This window comes from Falco cherrug, chromosome 4 (assembly GCF_023634085.1).
Source record: "Falco cherrug isolate bFalChe1 chromosome 4, bFalChe1.pri, whole genome shotgun sequence".
Lineage (NCBI taxonomy): Eukaryota > Metazoa > Chordata > Aves > Falconiformes > Falconidae > Falco > Falco cherrug.
In genome coordinates, this window is record NC_073700.1 from 58,189,748 (window position 1) to 58,205,278 (window position 15,531).

General features: G+C 41.6%; 1 protein-coding gene across 13 annotated transcripts in view; it reads right to left on the minus strand.

Moving 5' to 3' along the window:
• The window catches only part of KMT2C (lysine methyltransferase 2C), a 198,644-nt gene that overhangs the window by 9,562 nt on the left and 173,551 nt on the right, over nucleotides 1–15,531 (minus strand). For 9 of the 13 annotated variants that reach the window (XM_055708897.1, XM_055708893.1, XM_055708901.1 and 6 more), the window contains 12 exons: nucleotides 15,317–15,395; nucleotides 15,143–15,206; nucleotides 12,859–13,091; nucleotides 8,088–9,785; nucleotides 6,268–6,480; nucleotides 5,668–5,832; nucleotides 4,247–4,388; nucleotides 3,316–3,463; nucleotides 2,292–2,470; nucleotides 2,041–2,195; nucleotides 1,601–1,853; nucleotides 879–1,018 (listed from right to left, as the gene is read on the minus strand). In XM_055708897.1, the coding sequence (XP_055564872.1) occupies nucleotides 879–1,018; nucleotides 1,601–1,853; nucleotides 2,041–2,195; nucleotides 2,292–2,470; nucleotides 3,316–3,463; nucleotides 4,247–4,388; nucleotides 5,668–5,832; nucleotides 6,268–6,480; nucleotides 8,088–9,785; nucleotides 12,859–13,091; nucleotides 15,143–15,206; nucleotides 15,317–15,395 (3,469 nt within the window). The remainder of the gene's footprint in view (nucleotides 1–878; nucleotides 1,019–1,600; nucleotides 1,854–2,040; nucleotides 2,196–2,291; nucleotides 2,471–3,315; nucleotides 3,464–4,246; nucleotides 4,389–5,667; nucleotides 5,833–6,267; nucleotides 6,481–8,087; nucleotides 9,786–12,858; nucleotides 13,092–15,142; nucleotides 15,207–15,316; nucleotides 15,396–15,531) is intronic. The other 4 variants (XM_055708904.1, XM_055708891.1, XM_055708892.1 and 1 more) reach the window with 3 other exon arrangements.

The window sequence follows — 15,531 nt, forward strand, 5'->3', positions numbered from 1 at the left end:
AAAGAAACAAGTCTGCCAACCTGGCTAGAAAGTCTTTAATTGTAGAAATTTGTGAAGTAACGAGCGATGCTGTGATATAAATACTTGATTATTTGACAGATCTAATGTTACCACCACCTACAACCTTGTTCCACAGCATTTCTTGCTTTTAAAAGAAGTTTAACAATCCAAATAAAAGCTTTCCATACCATGCACCCATCTGCTCCATAGGCACACTTGCAAAGTAAAATCCATTTTCTTTTATCTTTAGATGGCAAGAAAAGGTCTCATTTCAGCCTAATCGAAGACAGATCATACTGTTTTATCTACTGATCCATCTGCAAAACATTACTGGGAATTCAGTGCTTCTCTGACTACATGAATCCATTACGTCTGTGTATAAGTTTTTATTATACACTTTTGTTGCATAATTAACCTCGTGGAAAGAGCAATGGTGCTTTTAGAGTGAGTGACGGTTCCCAGCGTAAATACAAGAGACTGAGACTGAAATCTGATTCCTGCTCAAAAAGAGTACAAGTCTTCTTGCTCTTATGAAACTTCCTGACGATACAGCACTGCCTTACAAATAAGCTCTTTTTGAATGGTCTCTGGTCATGGAAATTAGTAGCAAAATTTAGGAGACTGCCATATACAGGACCCATTTTATGAAATTGACTGAAATTCATTTTACGTTCAAGCGACAACTTTGACAGTTCTTATTTGTACTACAAATGTGCTTGAATGTCCCGTTGTGAATTAGGACACACACAGAAGGGAGACTACAAAGCAACCTGGCGGTGGTGTCAGTTGGCGTGACAGGCAGTAGCAGTAGAAAGCAAAGCTGCTTTCGTTTGCTCATCCACCACTACATGCGAGAAAGGACGCTTCCATGGCAGTACCTGTTTAAGGAAAGGCAGGTCTTTGAAGGACTTCCGCACCCCACTACCAAGAACCACAACTTTGCAGTGAGAGCACCATCGAGGTCTCAGTGCTGAGCCTTCTGCGATATTCTGACTGTGATCCTTATAGCCAGCTATACCTAGAAAATAGGGGAGTCTGTTAGAAGCTGTGTCAGATCAAACCAATTTACGAGAAGTCACAGTACTCTTAGCGGTCTAGAGGAGTAGCATCCTCCTAGACAGGGCACGGAAGGCAAGATTTAAACTAGAGCCTGATGGGGAAATCATTTAAACCAGACCAAAACCAACTCTGTGAGCAACAAGGGGAAAAAAAAATGTTCTCGTAGAAGAAACGAATAACTAAATCAATGTAGGAATACATGCTTAAACAACGATGTCAGGTTTTCCAGATTAGGAACAATCTTTCTGAACGATGGATTTAAAATCAGACTGGACAAAAATAACTGGTAATACTGGGAACTACTCGAAGAAATACCTCACTGACGGTGATGTAGATAACACAATGGAAATCAGAGATGGATCACAACTATTAAGCTATGGTTAACTTAGGTCCACGGGTAATGATCACTTAAGAAAAGCGTTATTTAAAACAAGAACCAATTATTTAATACTACAGCATGAATTTGTGAGGCTGAAATGCATTAATACTGACTCAAGTTAAAATCTGGGTACTGAAAGCTTAAGAATTAACGCCCACTCACCATTGCTGTTTGCAGGAAATGGCACATTAGGTTGCTTCAGGCCGTAAGACCCTACGATCCTGGCAGGTCCCATGGGTCCTGCCTGCGGACCCTGAAGTAGTAAGTGTGGCCTGCACTCCATAGACGGGTTCACTCTGTGACTGGTGGCGGTTGCCATGGAGGATGGGATGTCTGGAGCATTACTGACCTCGTAACTGTTGGGAATTCTGACATGGAGCAGGTTGGAGAATGCCGCTACAACGCTACTAATGTTCTAAAAACAACAATAAAAATATACCTTTGTTTTCAGACAGGCAGTTAAGATACAATAATATAAATTATTAGACAATTGCAACAGCTGCTTCATCATACTATGCTATAACCCCTTCAAATTCACTATACATAAGATATATTAACTACTGTTGTACTTTATGTATGTAATACAAGCTTATTCCTTTTACCTCAGCCGCTGTGGGATGTAAAGTAATTGCTACAGATATAAGGCCAGATTTAGGACCATTCTGGGATGGCCCCAGCTGAGAGGCAAAGAAGCCAGAACCAGGTAACGCTCCTGAACCAGGTTCTGGTTTTATGTAATTCCTTTTGGCTTCCGAACCTGAAAATGAAATTAAATACACCAGGTTATTCCTACACGCATGTGAATGCAAAAAAAAAAAGCCTAGTTCTAATGTTTGCTCTGCTGCAGTCTCACCTTTTCCAGTACTGCTGGGTAGGATGGGAATGATGGGAGACGGTACAGGTTCTGGGTTCTCCTCCTTTACAACTGACAAGTCTGGATACCTACTGATTTCCATTCCCACCACGCTTTCAGGAGAGGAAGAAGGAACAAAGCTGTCAGGAGTGTCCCTGTCCTCACAGTGATCTTGAACCCTGGAAGAGAACCCAGAAAAGCTGTTTCGGCAACGTTCGAAAAACCTTTGCTAAGCCAGAGCTAGAAATCGTGACAAGGAGCTACAGTGAACTTGCTCCATGCTGCTAGTCACGGAACGCAATTCTGTGGTGGGCCATTACTTCTGGGTGTCTCCTACTCCACTGCACACGGTGGTTTCTTGGGAAAGATAAAGAAAACCAGGCACTAACAAAGCCCAGGCTCCATCACAGAACTCTCCGCCCCCCATGGCTCCATTTTTTACCTGTGTAAAAATTAGTATTTTAACTTTTGGGTTAAGTGCATTCACCGGTCCACCCCCCCCTCATTCATGCACAGGCTTCAGCGCGTCAAAGACACCCAGCTTTTGGTTAGGCGAGTGAAAGGGAGGCAGAAGGGAAGACCGCTGGGGGAAGACTCACATTCTAGCGCACATTTCTCACACGGTAACACAGAGTACAGCCAGGGAGTTTTTCAGGCTGACTCGTGCACAGTACTGCTGTCTGGTACAACAGTCATGTACTGTCACACTGCAACAGTACCACGCTGCTCCAGGAAAAGTGCCAGTTTGTATAGTTTTCTTTCACTTTTAAGACAGCAAGGTAAGGAATTTCTAACAATTTAACAGATTCTACAGTCTAACAATGGCAGAAGTCACCTACTTCGCTATGCGGCTCTCTACACGTGGGATGCTTGACCAGGGCAAATTATCCCCTTATGTTCTCTGCACTGTGTGGCTGCACACAATGGATATTGTTTCTTCACACCTTCACAGCTCTCACCTTTTACTAAAAGATCACTGAATCTGCTCCAAATGTGTTTTTGTAGATAGCAGGGAAAAAATTACCTTAACTCCTCCTGATTATTGTGAGGTGGTGTTGGAAGCGAAGCAGGAACATCCACAGTTTTAGGGCCCTGAGCCATTGCTCTTGCTAATAAATCATCTTGTGGTCTGAAAGGCAACTGGAACTGCTTTGGTCCCAGAGCTTTGGTAACTAAAAACAGAAACGCACAGCACCGTGAGACATCTGTACAGCTCTGCCACTGATATACGTCCTATGCATTGGGGGTACCGGTGTCTCCCTGACACAACCAAGGTGCTACAGCAGATGGTAACACCACTCTCATCCACTCATAGTTAAAAGATTTCTAATCATTCATGATTTATCTCCATATATACAAAAACCTGCAATTTTTGAGCAAAAAGGGCTTGAAACGCTTTTGAGTGTGCCTTCTGCCAATATGGTAAGATTTTTTGTTTTACTTAAAAAATAAGTAACATAAAAATCAACAACTTTGTAACAACAAAGGTAAAGGAGTGGGGGAAAAGGGATTTTATCCACTGAACAGTCCTAATGAGGAAGCAATATAAAGTTCTACTTCATAGAAAGCAATATTAATTGATTAAAATTACAAGCAGCAGAAAATACACACGAACTACACGCACCTGCTAAGGGTATATTTCTGGTAGACTGCTTTTAAGCTCACTCAACTGTGAGTCATTTGTTGTACTGGACATAAAAAAATGATTTTAAGGTTTTCTTTAAGACTGCTTTTAGTTCTCAACATTTTTTCAAAAGGGAACAGGGAAAAGGCTATCATTTGACATTATACTGGTATAAAATAAAGCTAGATAATGACTACAACCTTAAAGAGTTTAGGCATACTGTTTTTATAGATGAAGACTACAGCAACTGAAAGGCATCCCAGTTACCTATTTTGTAATTAGCTACAAACTTCGACTCATCTATTAGGGAAACAATACGTATCAGTCTTACCATCATGACCTCCTAACATGCCAGCCTTGCCAGCAAGTTCCTCAGTGGTTGCAAAGCCATTTACCAGCTTCTGGCACGCCACCGGAGGCGGTGTGGGAGGAAGAGAGGCTGGGGGTGTCGGAGGATTGCTCAGATTGTTCTGCTGCATGAAATTAAGGAACCGTAAATCAGCCGTGGAACACAGGGTGAGAACTTGCCTTCTTCTAGTACTAGATAATGTCACCCACTCGTATTTTTACACCCCGAGGTAGCTCTGATAAGCAGCAATAGATAATTCTCAAGTATGTGACCAAATACATGAAAGCATCCACTGTAAAAGACACAATGCTTTGCTTTTCTTCTGTCAGTGATATTATCAGAGAAATAGTTTACATGAGCAATATACGTGACTGAAAGAAGATACACCCAATTTTTTTAAAGAAAAGCACAAAGAACGTTTTTAGGAACTGTTTGGGAGCTCCAACAAGTTCCTGCAGTTCAAACAAAGGCCTGAACTTAAGACTGAGAGCGCTATTCTGCAGTGACTCTCCAACACCATAAACAAGCCAGTGCACCCAGTTTTCATGAGAAGGGAAGCTACCTCCCATTTAGCACAGGATGAGCTTCCACTGAAGCAGTTACCATGGAGAAGCAGATACTCTGCGAGTTCACACTCCAGGCTACTTCTCACTAGCTTACTTAACTGCCCATATTTTAAATCAAAACTGAATGAGAACCTCAGTATCTGTTCTTGTCGCAGTCATGCCTACAAAGCCAATAGTTACTATTCACTTTTGACCACAGCAACTATTTCTGCTAGGTCACATTCTCAGCTTACATGCCATGTAAGGCTGGAGTAAACACCACTGTTTTTTAATAAGCTACTGAAGCTCTTATATTAGGGTAGCCAAGCAGCAAATTTGATTCCGTCTATTCACTGTCTTGCTGCTCTCCCAGTATTGCCATGCTGATCTCGTAGACCGAGTTTTAAATTCTGTGGGTTATCAGCTCATCAACAGCCTATTTTGTTCAGAGTTCTCCGGTTCTTAGTTAGGTCTTAGTAGACAAATGATCAAAGTCTATTTCCCATTTAATTCACATTAAGAAATGCTTTAATGCTTTCAATAACTTTGCAGGTAGTGGGAACTCAGCCTTTTCTGCTCCATAAAACCGTAATTACAATTTTCACTACTTAGCATTCGTTTGTAACAGGAATACTTGTAGGTTTTAATTAGTTTACCAGTTTCCAGAACCGATTTCTACTTTCAAAGTAAATCAATGGTGACTGTTTCACCACTGCACCATCTATCTAGTCTAGCAACAGAAAATTATTTTCTTCTGGTTGCAGAAAAGGCAGGAACTCCAACCAACTGCTAGTAACAATGTCATGAACTTCTTTTCCCACAGAGAGTACACAATAGAAATACAGATTAAAACCATACCTTGTAAATGAGCTGGGAGTAGTAATCTGAAGCCCCATCAAGAGTAGCACTACCAAAGCTTCCTACAAGTCGATTTCCACCATTTAGCTGGCCACTGCCATAGGGAAGAAAGTGTGCAAAGCTCACTCCAATTATTGGTTCCATCAAAGGCAGAAGAGAAAGCTGCTATATTAAAAAAAAAAAAAGTTAGAAATTAATTTAACTATAACATAGAAGCACCGCAAATCTTCAAACGTCAGTAGAGTGGTTTTTAGTCTTAAAAAAAACCCCAACAATATCAGAATTTACCCATGATCAGAAAACTGTGTCAAACAGGCTTCTCTGTTAAGGAAGGTGGTGGCCCCTTGTCCCTCACAGCCACAGCTCCGCTCCCTGCCAGTTCAGCTGCAGAGGCTGCCAGAGCTAACAGGAACGCCATGGCTTTGAGACAACCAAATGCCTGCCACGTCAGTAGATCTTCCACATTGAAATAAACCCCAAACTTTAAATTTCCTAGTTTTGTGGGAGTTTTCATTTTCCCCACCCTGTTCTCAAAATTCATCTTAATGATCAACTTCACTTCCATCATGAGAAGCCCACTCTTTCAAGTTGTACACCTACCTGTTTTAACTGGATGAATGTATCAGCATTAGGGTAAATAGCTTGCTTTTCTTCTTCCTCTTTTTTTCTTTTCTTGGACCGAGGAGCTGCCTTCTCTCCTGTCCTCTGAGTTCGCTTATTTCTCTGTTTCTTGGTTTCAGGTCCTACATCTGTTCTCTGAAGCTGGCTGTTACTACACCCAAACGCACCTTGCATCTGGTTGCCTCCAGTTTGCTGGTATAAAAAAAAAACAAGAAAGGGGAGCAGATTTATTTACATTTTAATATACGGTTCATTCAAATTTACTGCAGGATAGTCTGAGAGGACACGCACAGTATAATTTCATCAATAACAAACTGTATTTCACGGTTTGTTTACTTTGCTGTCTCACTGGCAACCGTAACGGCTGTACTGTCCCTACACAGAATTCCGAGTTATCACGAACACCACTGACATCTGAAAACATCATTTAAAACTCACAGCCCAGAAATATTTTCTTTTGAACACCCCCTAAAATTAAGATACATGTGCATGGAACCTTAGACATTTTCAGAAGGCTGTAGAGAAAGGCACATCTGGTTACAGAAAAAAGGCAAATCAATTAATATTAATACAAAATCAGAAACAAAAACTGTATTCTGAAACACTTCTGGATGGTACAATTTCCTTAAATACTTTCACTAGGAATATGCAACACCGTTCTTCAGATAAAAGGATAGTTGTGTAAAAGCAATCAGAATGGGACTTGGCAACACAACAAATAGTGGCAAGCCAAAAGAAAAGTTCAATTTCTTTTTATCAATTATTATTCTAAACAGCTCTACCTGACCCTGGCCACAAGTACTCTCACTGATATTCCCATCATACATGTTTTAACTGTGGATCTTTAACACTTACCCAAGTCACCTGCGGCTATTTTTATTTATTTAAAAATAAAATACCTTTATTTTTATCAGTCTTCATTAATTTTGAATGTGTTTAAATTTTGTTTCAAGGATGCATTTAGACAGCCATAAAAAACCCAACCGAGTAAACTATTACAATGAAATGACCAACAAATCTAAGCGTAAAGTGTACCCTACCTCCACAGAAAGCAGTTTTCTTTCAGTCTGTTTTTAAGAGCCTTGTAAGTATTATATCATATAATGCCATTAATATAAAGAATTAATGCTCCCTTCCAATAAAGTAAAATTAATTAGAGAAATATTCTGTAACACAGAAATCCAGCAATTTTAGCAGATTTAACAATTTCACACTTCTGATAAAAATCCTAGAGCATAGTCTCTACTAAAATTAGAGACAGTATATGCATTTTCCCAGGCAAAAAATGAGCACGGACTTGGTTCAGTCACAGAACACTCCCAATGGTGCAGACGAAGGGGAGTGAAGCCCAGCCCCACGCCTCTGCAAAGGTGCACAGGTCATCCCACACCTGACTAAGGTGGAGCCACAGAAGAAAGCAGCATACAGCCATACCGTGTACTGTACGGAAACATCCTAGTAGGTAATTAAGCGTCCTGCTGTAAAATCTTGCCTTTATCTGGGTAAATATTAGGAAGTGGCATTTTTTAAAGATGACTACCTACAAAAAAACTCTTTTGCATTTTAGTAATTTCTGAATACATCCGTCTACAAAATCACATTGATTCTTTCTTTTTGTAACACAGATGATTTACTCATGGAGCAGAGGCAGGAAGGGAGGTAAAAATTCCTTAAAGCTGTTTATTCCACTCGTGCACATAGGTGATCTCCCTGCCTTTTCACAAACGCCCATGGTAAAGGCACAAACTAGCCTTTGATTGTTGATGACCACTGCATAGCAAAACCAGTAACAAGCTCACCATTCCTTCAGCTGGATTCTGCTTCTCTGTCAACTTCTTATCCCCAGAAGCCTCCTCTTCTGTTCGGCCACTGTTCTCTGACTTCTGATTGACAAGAGATGAGGACTTCTTATTTTTAAGCAGGTGTTTAAGCAATTCGTTCCCGGACTCCCCTTTTGCAGCTGGAACACTAGTTGGTTGTGCTGGGCTGTGAGCTGAAGAGGCAGGCTGTGATGTGACCTTATCTTCTTCCACCTTAATACTGCTTGGATTTTCTGGTTTAGGCTCAGCTTGACCTGAGCACTGATCAGTTTCTGCCTTTTCTAGTTTAACTTCTTGAATGCTGGCAGGTGTATCTGTTTTAGCCTTTTCAGTCTCTGTATTTACGTTCGGCTGTTTCTGCGGCAGGCTGCTGTTGGGGAGCTTACATTCCAGCTCCGGAGAGGTCTGGCTCTCTCCTGCACTTGATGTTGATGGGGCCGCTAACTCCGCTGACTCCTGTTCATCTTGATGACGAGAAAGTTCACTGGGGGTGTTAACTGTGGGGGTGGAGGTAGAATCAGAAATGGTTGGAGTGGATGGGGCAGTTATATCTGAATGCGGAGTTGACGGGGCTTTTATTGACTCAGCGTCATCGTCCTTTTTCTTTTTTCTCGTCCTTTTCTTTTTTCCTTTCTCTTCTGGGATTATGTCAGAATACAGCTGTATGAGAGACTGGCTTGATCCAGGGAAGTTTGTTGCCTGGGGCACACTAGTGTCCGAACCACATGGGGCACCACTACCGAGTGCTGCAGATGAAGGTACAGCAGAAGCAAATGGAGGCCTGACTTGGTTCGGCGTAAAGGCAGCCCCCGTGAGATTCCCATGAGTTTGTTTTACGTTATGGAAATTAGGGGCTCCGCCTGGAACAGCAGATGCATCGGGTCCAAAAGTTGTAGGCCCCACTGGCCTTCGCTCACTGCTTTGCATAAAATTTGCGGCAGGAGGTGAGGTCACAGAGCCTTGTTGCAGAATTTGCCCCATTTGTTGCTGTTGATGCTGCGGAGACTGCTGAAGAGGTCGCGGAGTTTGTATGAAATCACAAGGCAGATCAGAATTAAAGAAAGGTATCTGAGACAAGGACGTTTTGTTATTTAATTCAGACCCTATCATACTGTGCTGCTCTAGTTCCATTCGCTGCTGTAAAGCCCTCTGTCGGTCTACCTCCTGCATAAGCTGAATGCGTTGCCGTTCCTGTTGCTCCCGTAAACGCTCCTTTCTTTCCCGCTCTTGAAAACTTTCACTAAAAGGGTTATTGTCCTCAAACTCCACCCTTGGTGGCGGACCTGACTGTGCAGTTGCATTTGGACCAGGCACAGGAGCTGGTGTACCAGGAGTAATAGGCAATGGCGTCATCGGAGGCTGCATCCTTGCTGGATTCATGGAAATATGACTGGCAGGGGCATTTGCAGATTGCCATCCAGATAAATTTGGCATTCTGGTTGGGTTGGATTGCCCAGGGATCACCACTGTATGTTGCTGATGCTGGAGCTGTTGTGCCACCATGGGGAAGTTTTGCTGATTTATTGCTGGTGATGTTCCTCCTGGAACCACTGGTGCTTGAGCCTGGACGCCTGGCATTATAGCATGGGGTGCCATTCCACACTGCTGCTGCTGCTGCTGCTGCTTGATTCGATATTCCTCAATTAGTTCTGCATGCTCTTTCTGCTGCTTTCGAATCTAAAAATTAAAAGAGTAATTATTCATCTCTGACATGTACTGACTACGTAAATAGCATCATAATTTCAGTAGACAATGAACCTCAGGCAAAAATACCATTTCTACACAGTCTTATTTTCTCTCCCTTTTTAAGGCTAATTAGCCATTATTTCAGTAGAAATACTATCCATCCCAAAATTTTAGAAAAAACAACAGTGCCTCAAAGTTCTAATTAAATACCAAGACTGCACTGTGCTAGAGAATCTACAAACCAAACCCAGAAGTGATGCTTGTCCTACAGATCTTATCGTGCATGCACAGGATAACAATAGTTGGGAACAGACAGGAAAGAGGAAACAGTGAGATGGATGACCTTACACATTAGCAAACATTTTTCAAAGATGTAATTGAAAAGGAAAAGTTACAGGAAAACAAGGAAGTAGATTCCCATTTATTCACAGGCAGAGCCTCAAATGTCACACAGCAGACAAAACTGGCAACTACCGCTTGAAAATTTTGTATTTTAGGATGAAAATAAACTTGACTGGGACACTAGAAGTTAAGCCTAGTCGTTTATTTTTAAGACAAGCAGGAGAAGCCAATGGAAGGATATGACAGTGTCAACCAGCCAAGAAAGAGCTTTTCAGAAACACAACCGGTATCTAACTACACTGCTTTCTAAAGAAGATAAAAGGACTTGTAATCCACTGGTTAATAATGCATACATTATGGAAAATCTCTCTCTCACTTCTGTTCATTAGATTATGGCTTCCGCAACTTCCATTTGCTGTTTGTACTGGCAGAAGTAGTCCGTAACAGAATTAAAAATATTTGATAGCACTCTCCGTTATCTGGGGCGCAAGGGACAAGCCAGAAAGCTCAGGATAACACAGATATTACAGGACACGCTCCACAATGCAGGACAGATGCGCCCAAAAGGCTATTTACACAGTAATCTCAGGTCCAAGATGATTTATGAGCTCTGGCTTGGCACTGACGCTGCCAGATAAACATTGCCACCGCATAAAGCCACCAAGTGGATCGGTCTGCATTGCACAGCCCAGTGCTCCAGGACCCCTCTGTGGGTGCACAGCGCTAAACCTGTGCTGGCTCTGCACACCTACACCAGGCATCCAACCCACCGCGCCCTGCCGGGACCTGCAGTGGCGGGCCAGCCACGTGACCCTACCTGGAATCTGTTGGGATCTCAAAGGACCAGCACCGACTACACCCAGCTGGACCCGAGCCGACCTGCGCAGATCGACCTGGTGATTTTAACAGCGTAGGAGAGAACAAGGCGACAAGGCAGGGCTTATTAGCACAGGCAGCCTGCCACACCGAAGCAGTTACACTGCCCTGGCTGCAGAGACAATACAGCAGTGTCTGCATGGCGCCGTGCCTGAGCTAATAACCCTGGCAGGCAGAAGCTCGTGTTGCACAAAGCTCTGGTTCCTCTGCGCCCGTGTCCAGGACCAGCAATTCGCAGGGTCTTCATGGTTCTTTTCTCTCTACATACACACAGAGGCTTCGCCCTTTTCAAAAACTAATGGAAGCCTGATTACAGAAAAATTACTTGATCTGATTTGAAATGAGTGGTGAATTGCTTCGAATAGAAGGTCCTTAAAAACTTACTTTAATAAAACCTTATTTAAGCTCCTACTGTTCCGTAACAAATTGCTGTTTAGGATGTGGATGACTGCTCTAAACCAGTGCTTAAGGGGAAGTGGAGGGCATTTACCAGCAGTGTATGAAACTTTAAAAATGGAAAATAAAAGAACCTTAATTATGGGGCACTAAATGAATCTGACAGCAGTGTCATGATTAGCAGCTGTTACTTCAGCACAACTCCACTGTAAGTCTACACTAATGTATGTATGATACACGTTGGTTAAAATGATTTTTTTTTCATTTATTCTACCTGTGATTCATTGTGGAAGGGAAAAAAGGAGGAAGAAATAACGTAGACGTAATTTATCTGCTCCACCCCTCTTCCACATAGTGAAAAGTCGAGCCAAGTAATATTCCATCCAGCGCATACTTTGTCTTGAAGCAACACAGCAGCAAGAACTTGAGGGTCAGATATCACTTAGGACTTCATTCCATGCAGCCTCCTGCCAATTTTTTCCCCTCATATTAATAAAGGATAAATCTGAAGTGTTTTCATGTTCAGCAGGTCTAGCTGACCCTGACAATCGTGCCAGATAATTTATAAACAGTGTCTTGAAGAACACAGCATTCAATACAGTTGGCCAAAGCATAGGTTTATCAAAGCTATCAGAGCTTTAACTTTTCTCTCACTTACTATAAATCACAGGTACAACATGTAGCAAGTGAAATTCCAACTGAACATAAAGAAAGAAAACCAAACCCCAGTACAAGTTGTTACATATTGCAACAGGGGCCCAGAGAGGCTGGGAAATCTCTGCCCTTGGAGACTTGCAGAACTCAACTGACAAGGTCCTGAGCAACCTGATTTAACCGTGAAGCTAGTTCTGCTTTGATCAGCAGACTAGATGATCTCCAGATATCTTTTTGACCTATATTATTCCATGACACGCTAACAGATAACACACACTGCTGATCAGCATCTAGCAACTAGACAGATCATAAAACTAGAGTAATGCTACAGGTACAATGAAAAGAGATTTTCAAACAGTAACGTTAGACTGGCATATAACCAAGAGGTTCTGATCGTGCAAGGACACCTGCAAAAGACTGAGTTAGGAGGTTCACTCAAGCCTGAAACAGAGCCCTGCATGCTAAGGCTTTCCTCTGAATCTTTCATTTATGCTTTTCATGGTACCTGGAACTTTGTTGCAAGTCATTTTGCCAAGCGATTTCTCCTCTTCCAAAAGTACTAAAATAACTTTTTATCATAATGTTTGCCATAGCATATTCTCCTACAGCTCCGGTGTCACCGGCAACCTGGAGCAACACTGTTACGCACACAGAATATGACAGGCAATGGCTCCCTTTAAATAAGCTCCACTGTATTTAAGTGTTTCAACTCACCTTTTAGAAGATTTAAAGGAAAGAGGCATACCAGTATGACAGATTAGTATTAAGGTGATCAGTTTGGATTCCAGATGATTACCTGTTCTAGCTGTTTTTGGACCATACTTTGCTGCTCAGTAACGTGTTTAAGTTGTTCTGCATCTTCTTCTGGGAACTCACGGCCAGCTTTCTTGGCTGTACGCTGTTTTGCTGAGAGTGCCTTTTTGGATTTTCTGTGTGCTCCAATTTGCTCCTCAAGGTACTTCTGTTGCATTTGAAGAAGTTGTTGTGTTTCTTGCAGCCATTCCTCATATTGCTTTCTTTGTGAATCATCTAGAAAGAAGGGAAATTAAGTATGATATGATCTCATCCTGGGGGTGAGCTCTCATCCTGCTTCTCAGAGATGCGGTTTAATAATCATGTTCCCCCTCTTATTTTAAGAAACCATTGGTCAAGTTCTGTCAGATTTGACAGAAGATTTGATATCTTAAGAGACACTAACTCTTGGAGTGATCCGAGTAAATAAAGGAGAAAGAGATTCAAATTCCTGCATTTACTGTAAGAAAGCAGTTTAAACATAGTCCTTTAATTTGAAGAGACCCCAGCCCACTGTCTAGCCAGTAAATTTGTACTTGCTGCTCAGTGAGCAAACGTAGCTTTGAAAGCAGCTACAGAACATGGTGGTACCGTGCTCTGCCACAGAAGCGGGGACACGGAAGACCCCTGGAAGTACTCAGATAGAGGGAAAGAGATTAGGGAGTAAGGCTACAAATTTACAGGAAAACACGCCTCATTAATTCTGGTGTGTGCAGAAGAGTTTTGTACATATAAAAATCTATTTTTATTACTACTTCTAAGAAAAAAAAATTATAAACATCCATCAAATATTCATGAAATGACAGAAAGATAGAGTCTTGGTAAAAATAACTTCGTGAGGTCTCTGCACAGGGCCTTCAGCACAGGGTCTTCTCCTCCCCACCAACACACAGACTCTCATTTAGACTGACTGTAACTGAGACATTACTCTTTTTACAAATGAAAAACGCTCGTCCGCTGTGAGCAGTCTATTGCTCTCAGATGTTTTTCTTGAGGCAAAACCCTCATGTCTCATAACACTTGATGTGCACCAAGCCCAGAAGGCAAGAGAGGTTTGGTGATGGTTTGTCTCCTGATTGCATTGTGGCAATGAGCCGGGTAACCAGGAATACAGCACGGATCTTCCTTGTAAAGAAAGTTTAATAAAGATACCTGCATGACAGTATGATTTCAATATAACCATGTCCTCCTTGTGCTCCAGTCCCTATCACCTGCTTTTAACAGTCACTGCGGTAGCAACAGCCATCAACTCTAATGGCTCAACTAAATCAATCCACAGTCTTGAGGGGTGCCCATTCTTTCAACAATAAATTCCGGGAAAATAATCACATAACCTGAGGGGACAATGGAGTGGAAACGATGGAGATGGGAGCAACACAGAAGTGCAAATGAATGCATTGAAATATTAACAAGTTCCAGGTAAGAATAACTACTACTGAAATGAGAAACAGATTTTCTCAAGTGCTCAGAACCACCACCATCCCCACCAAAGCGAGGCCACCCCGGAGTGCCATGTCAAATCTCACCAGAAAATAATACAGAAAATATTGCAAAAGCTCCTTATTGCATACTCACTGCTGCTGCTCCAGCTTCTGGAAGAGCGGAAGGTGTTTACTTCTGTTTCTTATTCGTAAATATCAAGTGAAGTTTTTGCAGCAATAGAAACAGTTTTTTACATGTGGTCTTCCTCTCCCAGTATATGCTCAGTTTTAATTTCTGCTAATAAATCTTTCTCGTCATAGAGACTAGGATTTACAATTGATCTAGCACAGCCAGACACAAGGAACACAAAATACTAGTGTTATGTATTTCTGCTTTCAACAATCGTGGTTCCCAGCCAGTCTTGCTTCACTAATGCCTGGAAAGCTTTTATTGGTATTTGTTGAAATGACAATGATGCTGCAAAAAACTTTTTGCTTCTGAAATACCCCCCCCCAATATAGACTGTTGTTCTCACTGAGCTCAGAATGCAAAGACCCAGCTTTTGACATAGCAGTCTGTTAGTTAAGAGATTATTATTCTCACATTAATTCAAGTAACACTAATTTTCTGTGTGTTCTGTTTCCCTCTTTCCTCATGGTGTTTCTCTGAGGATAGCTTCTAGAAAAAAAATTAATAACATGTACGATGCACTCCATTATTAGTTGGTATCATAATGATGAAATGACTCAATTTTAAAAGCATGAGTTTTTGAGAGACAGGATCCATTTATGGATATTTTATTTTAAAGAAGAGTGAATTGTAGAATGAAACATCAACATACAATAAATTAGTACATCTGTACTTACTGACAAAACCAGGACCAAAATTGGGAGGATTAGGTCTAGAAATCTGAGGTGTCAAACTTCCGTCCTAGAAATTTCAGTAAAACATACAGACAAGGATATTAAATCATGATTCAATTCAAAACCCAAAACCTAGTTATCATTATTTTGTTTAAACTCCACATCGAGTTGTATTACCTGTGTAATTGCCTGCTGCATATGATTTTGGCCTTCAGTGGTCTGAGCTCCTGGCACTGGCTGACCCATAAAGGGAAACCTATATATAAACAGAAATTGAAATTAAAACTTTTACAATTGGTGGATATTGTAGGGGAGAGACAACCTTTTGTATTATGCTGAACTTACACAAAGCATCCAAATAATTTATAGACATGTGCTTGTGCTACTGTACC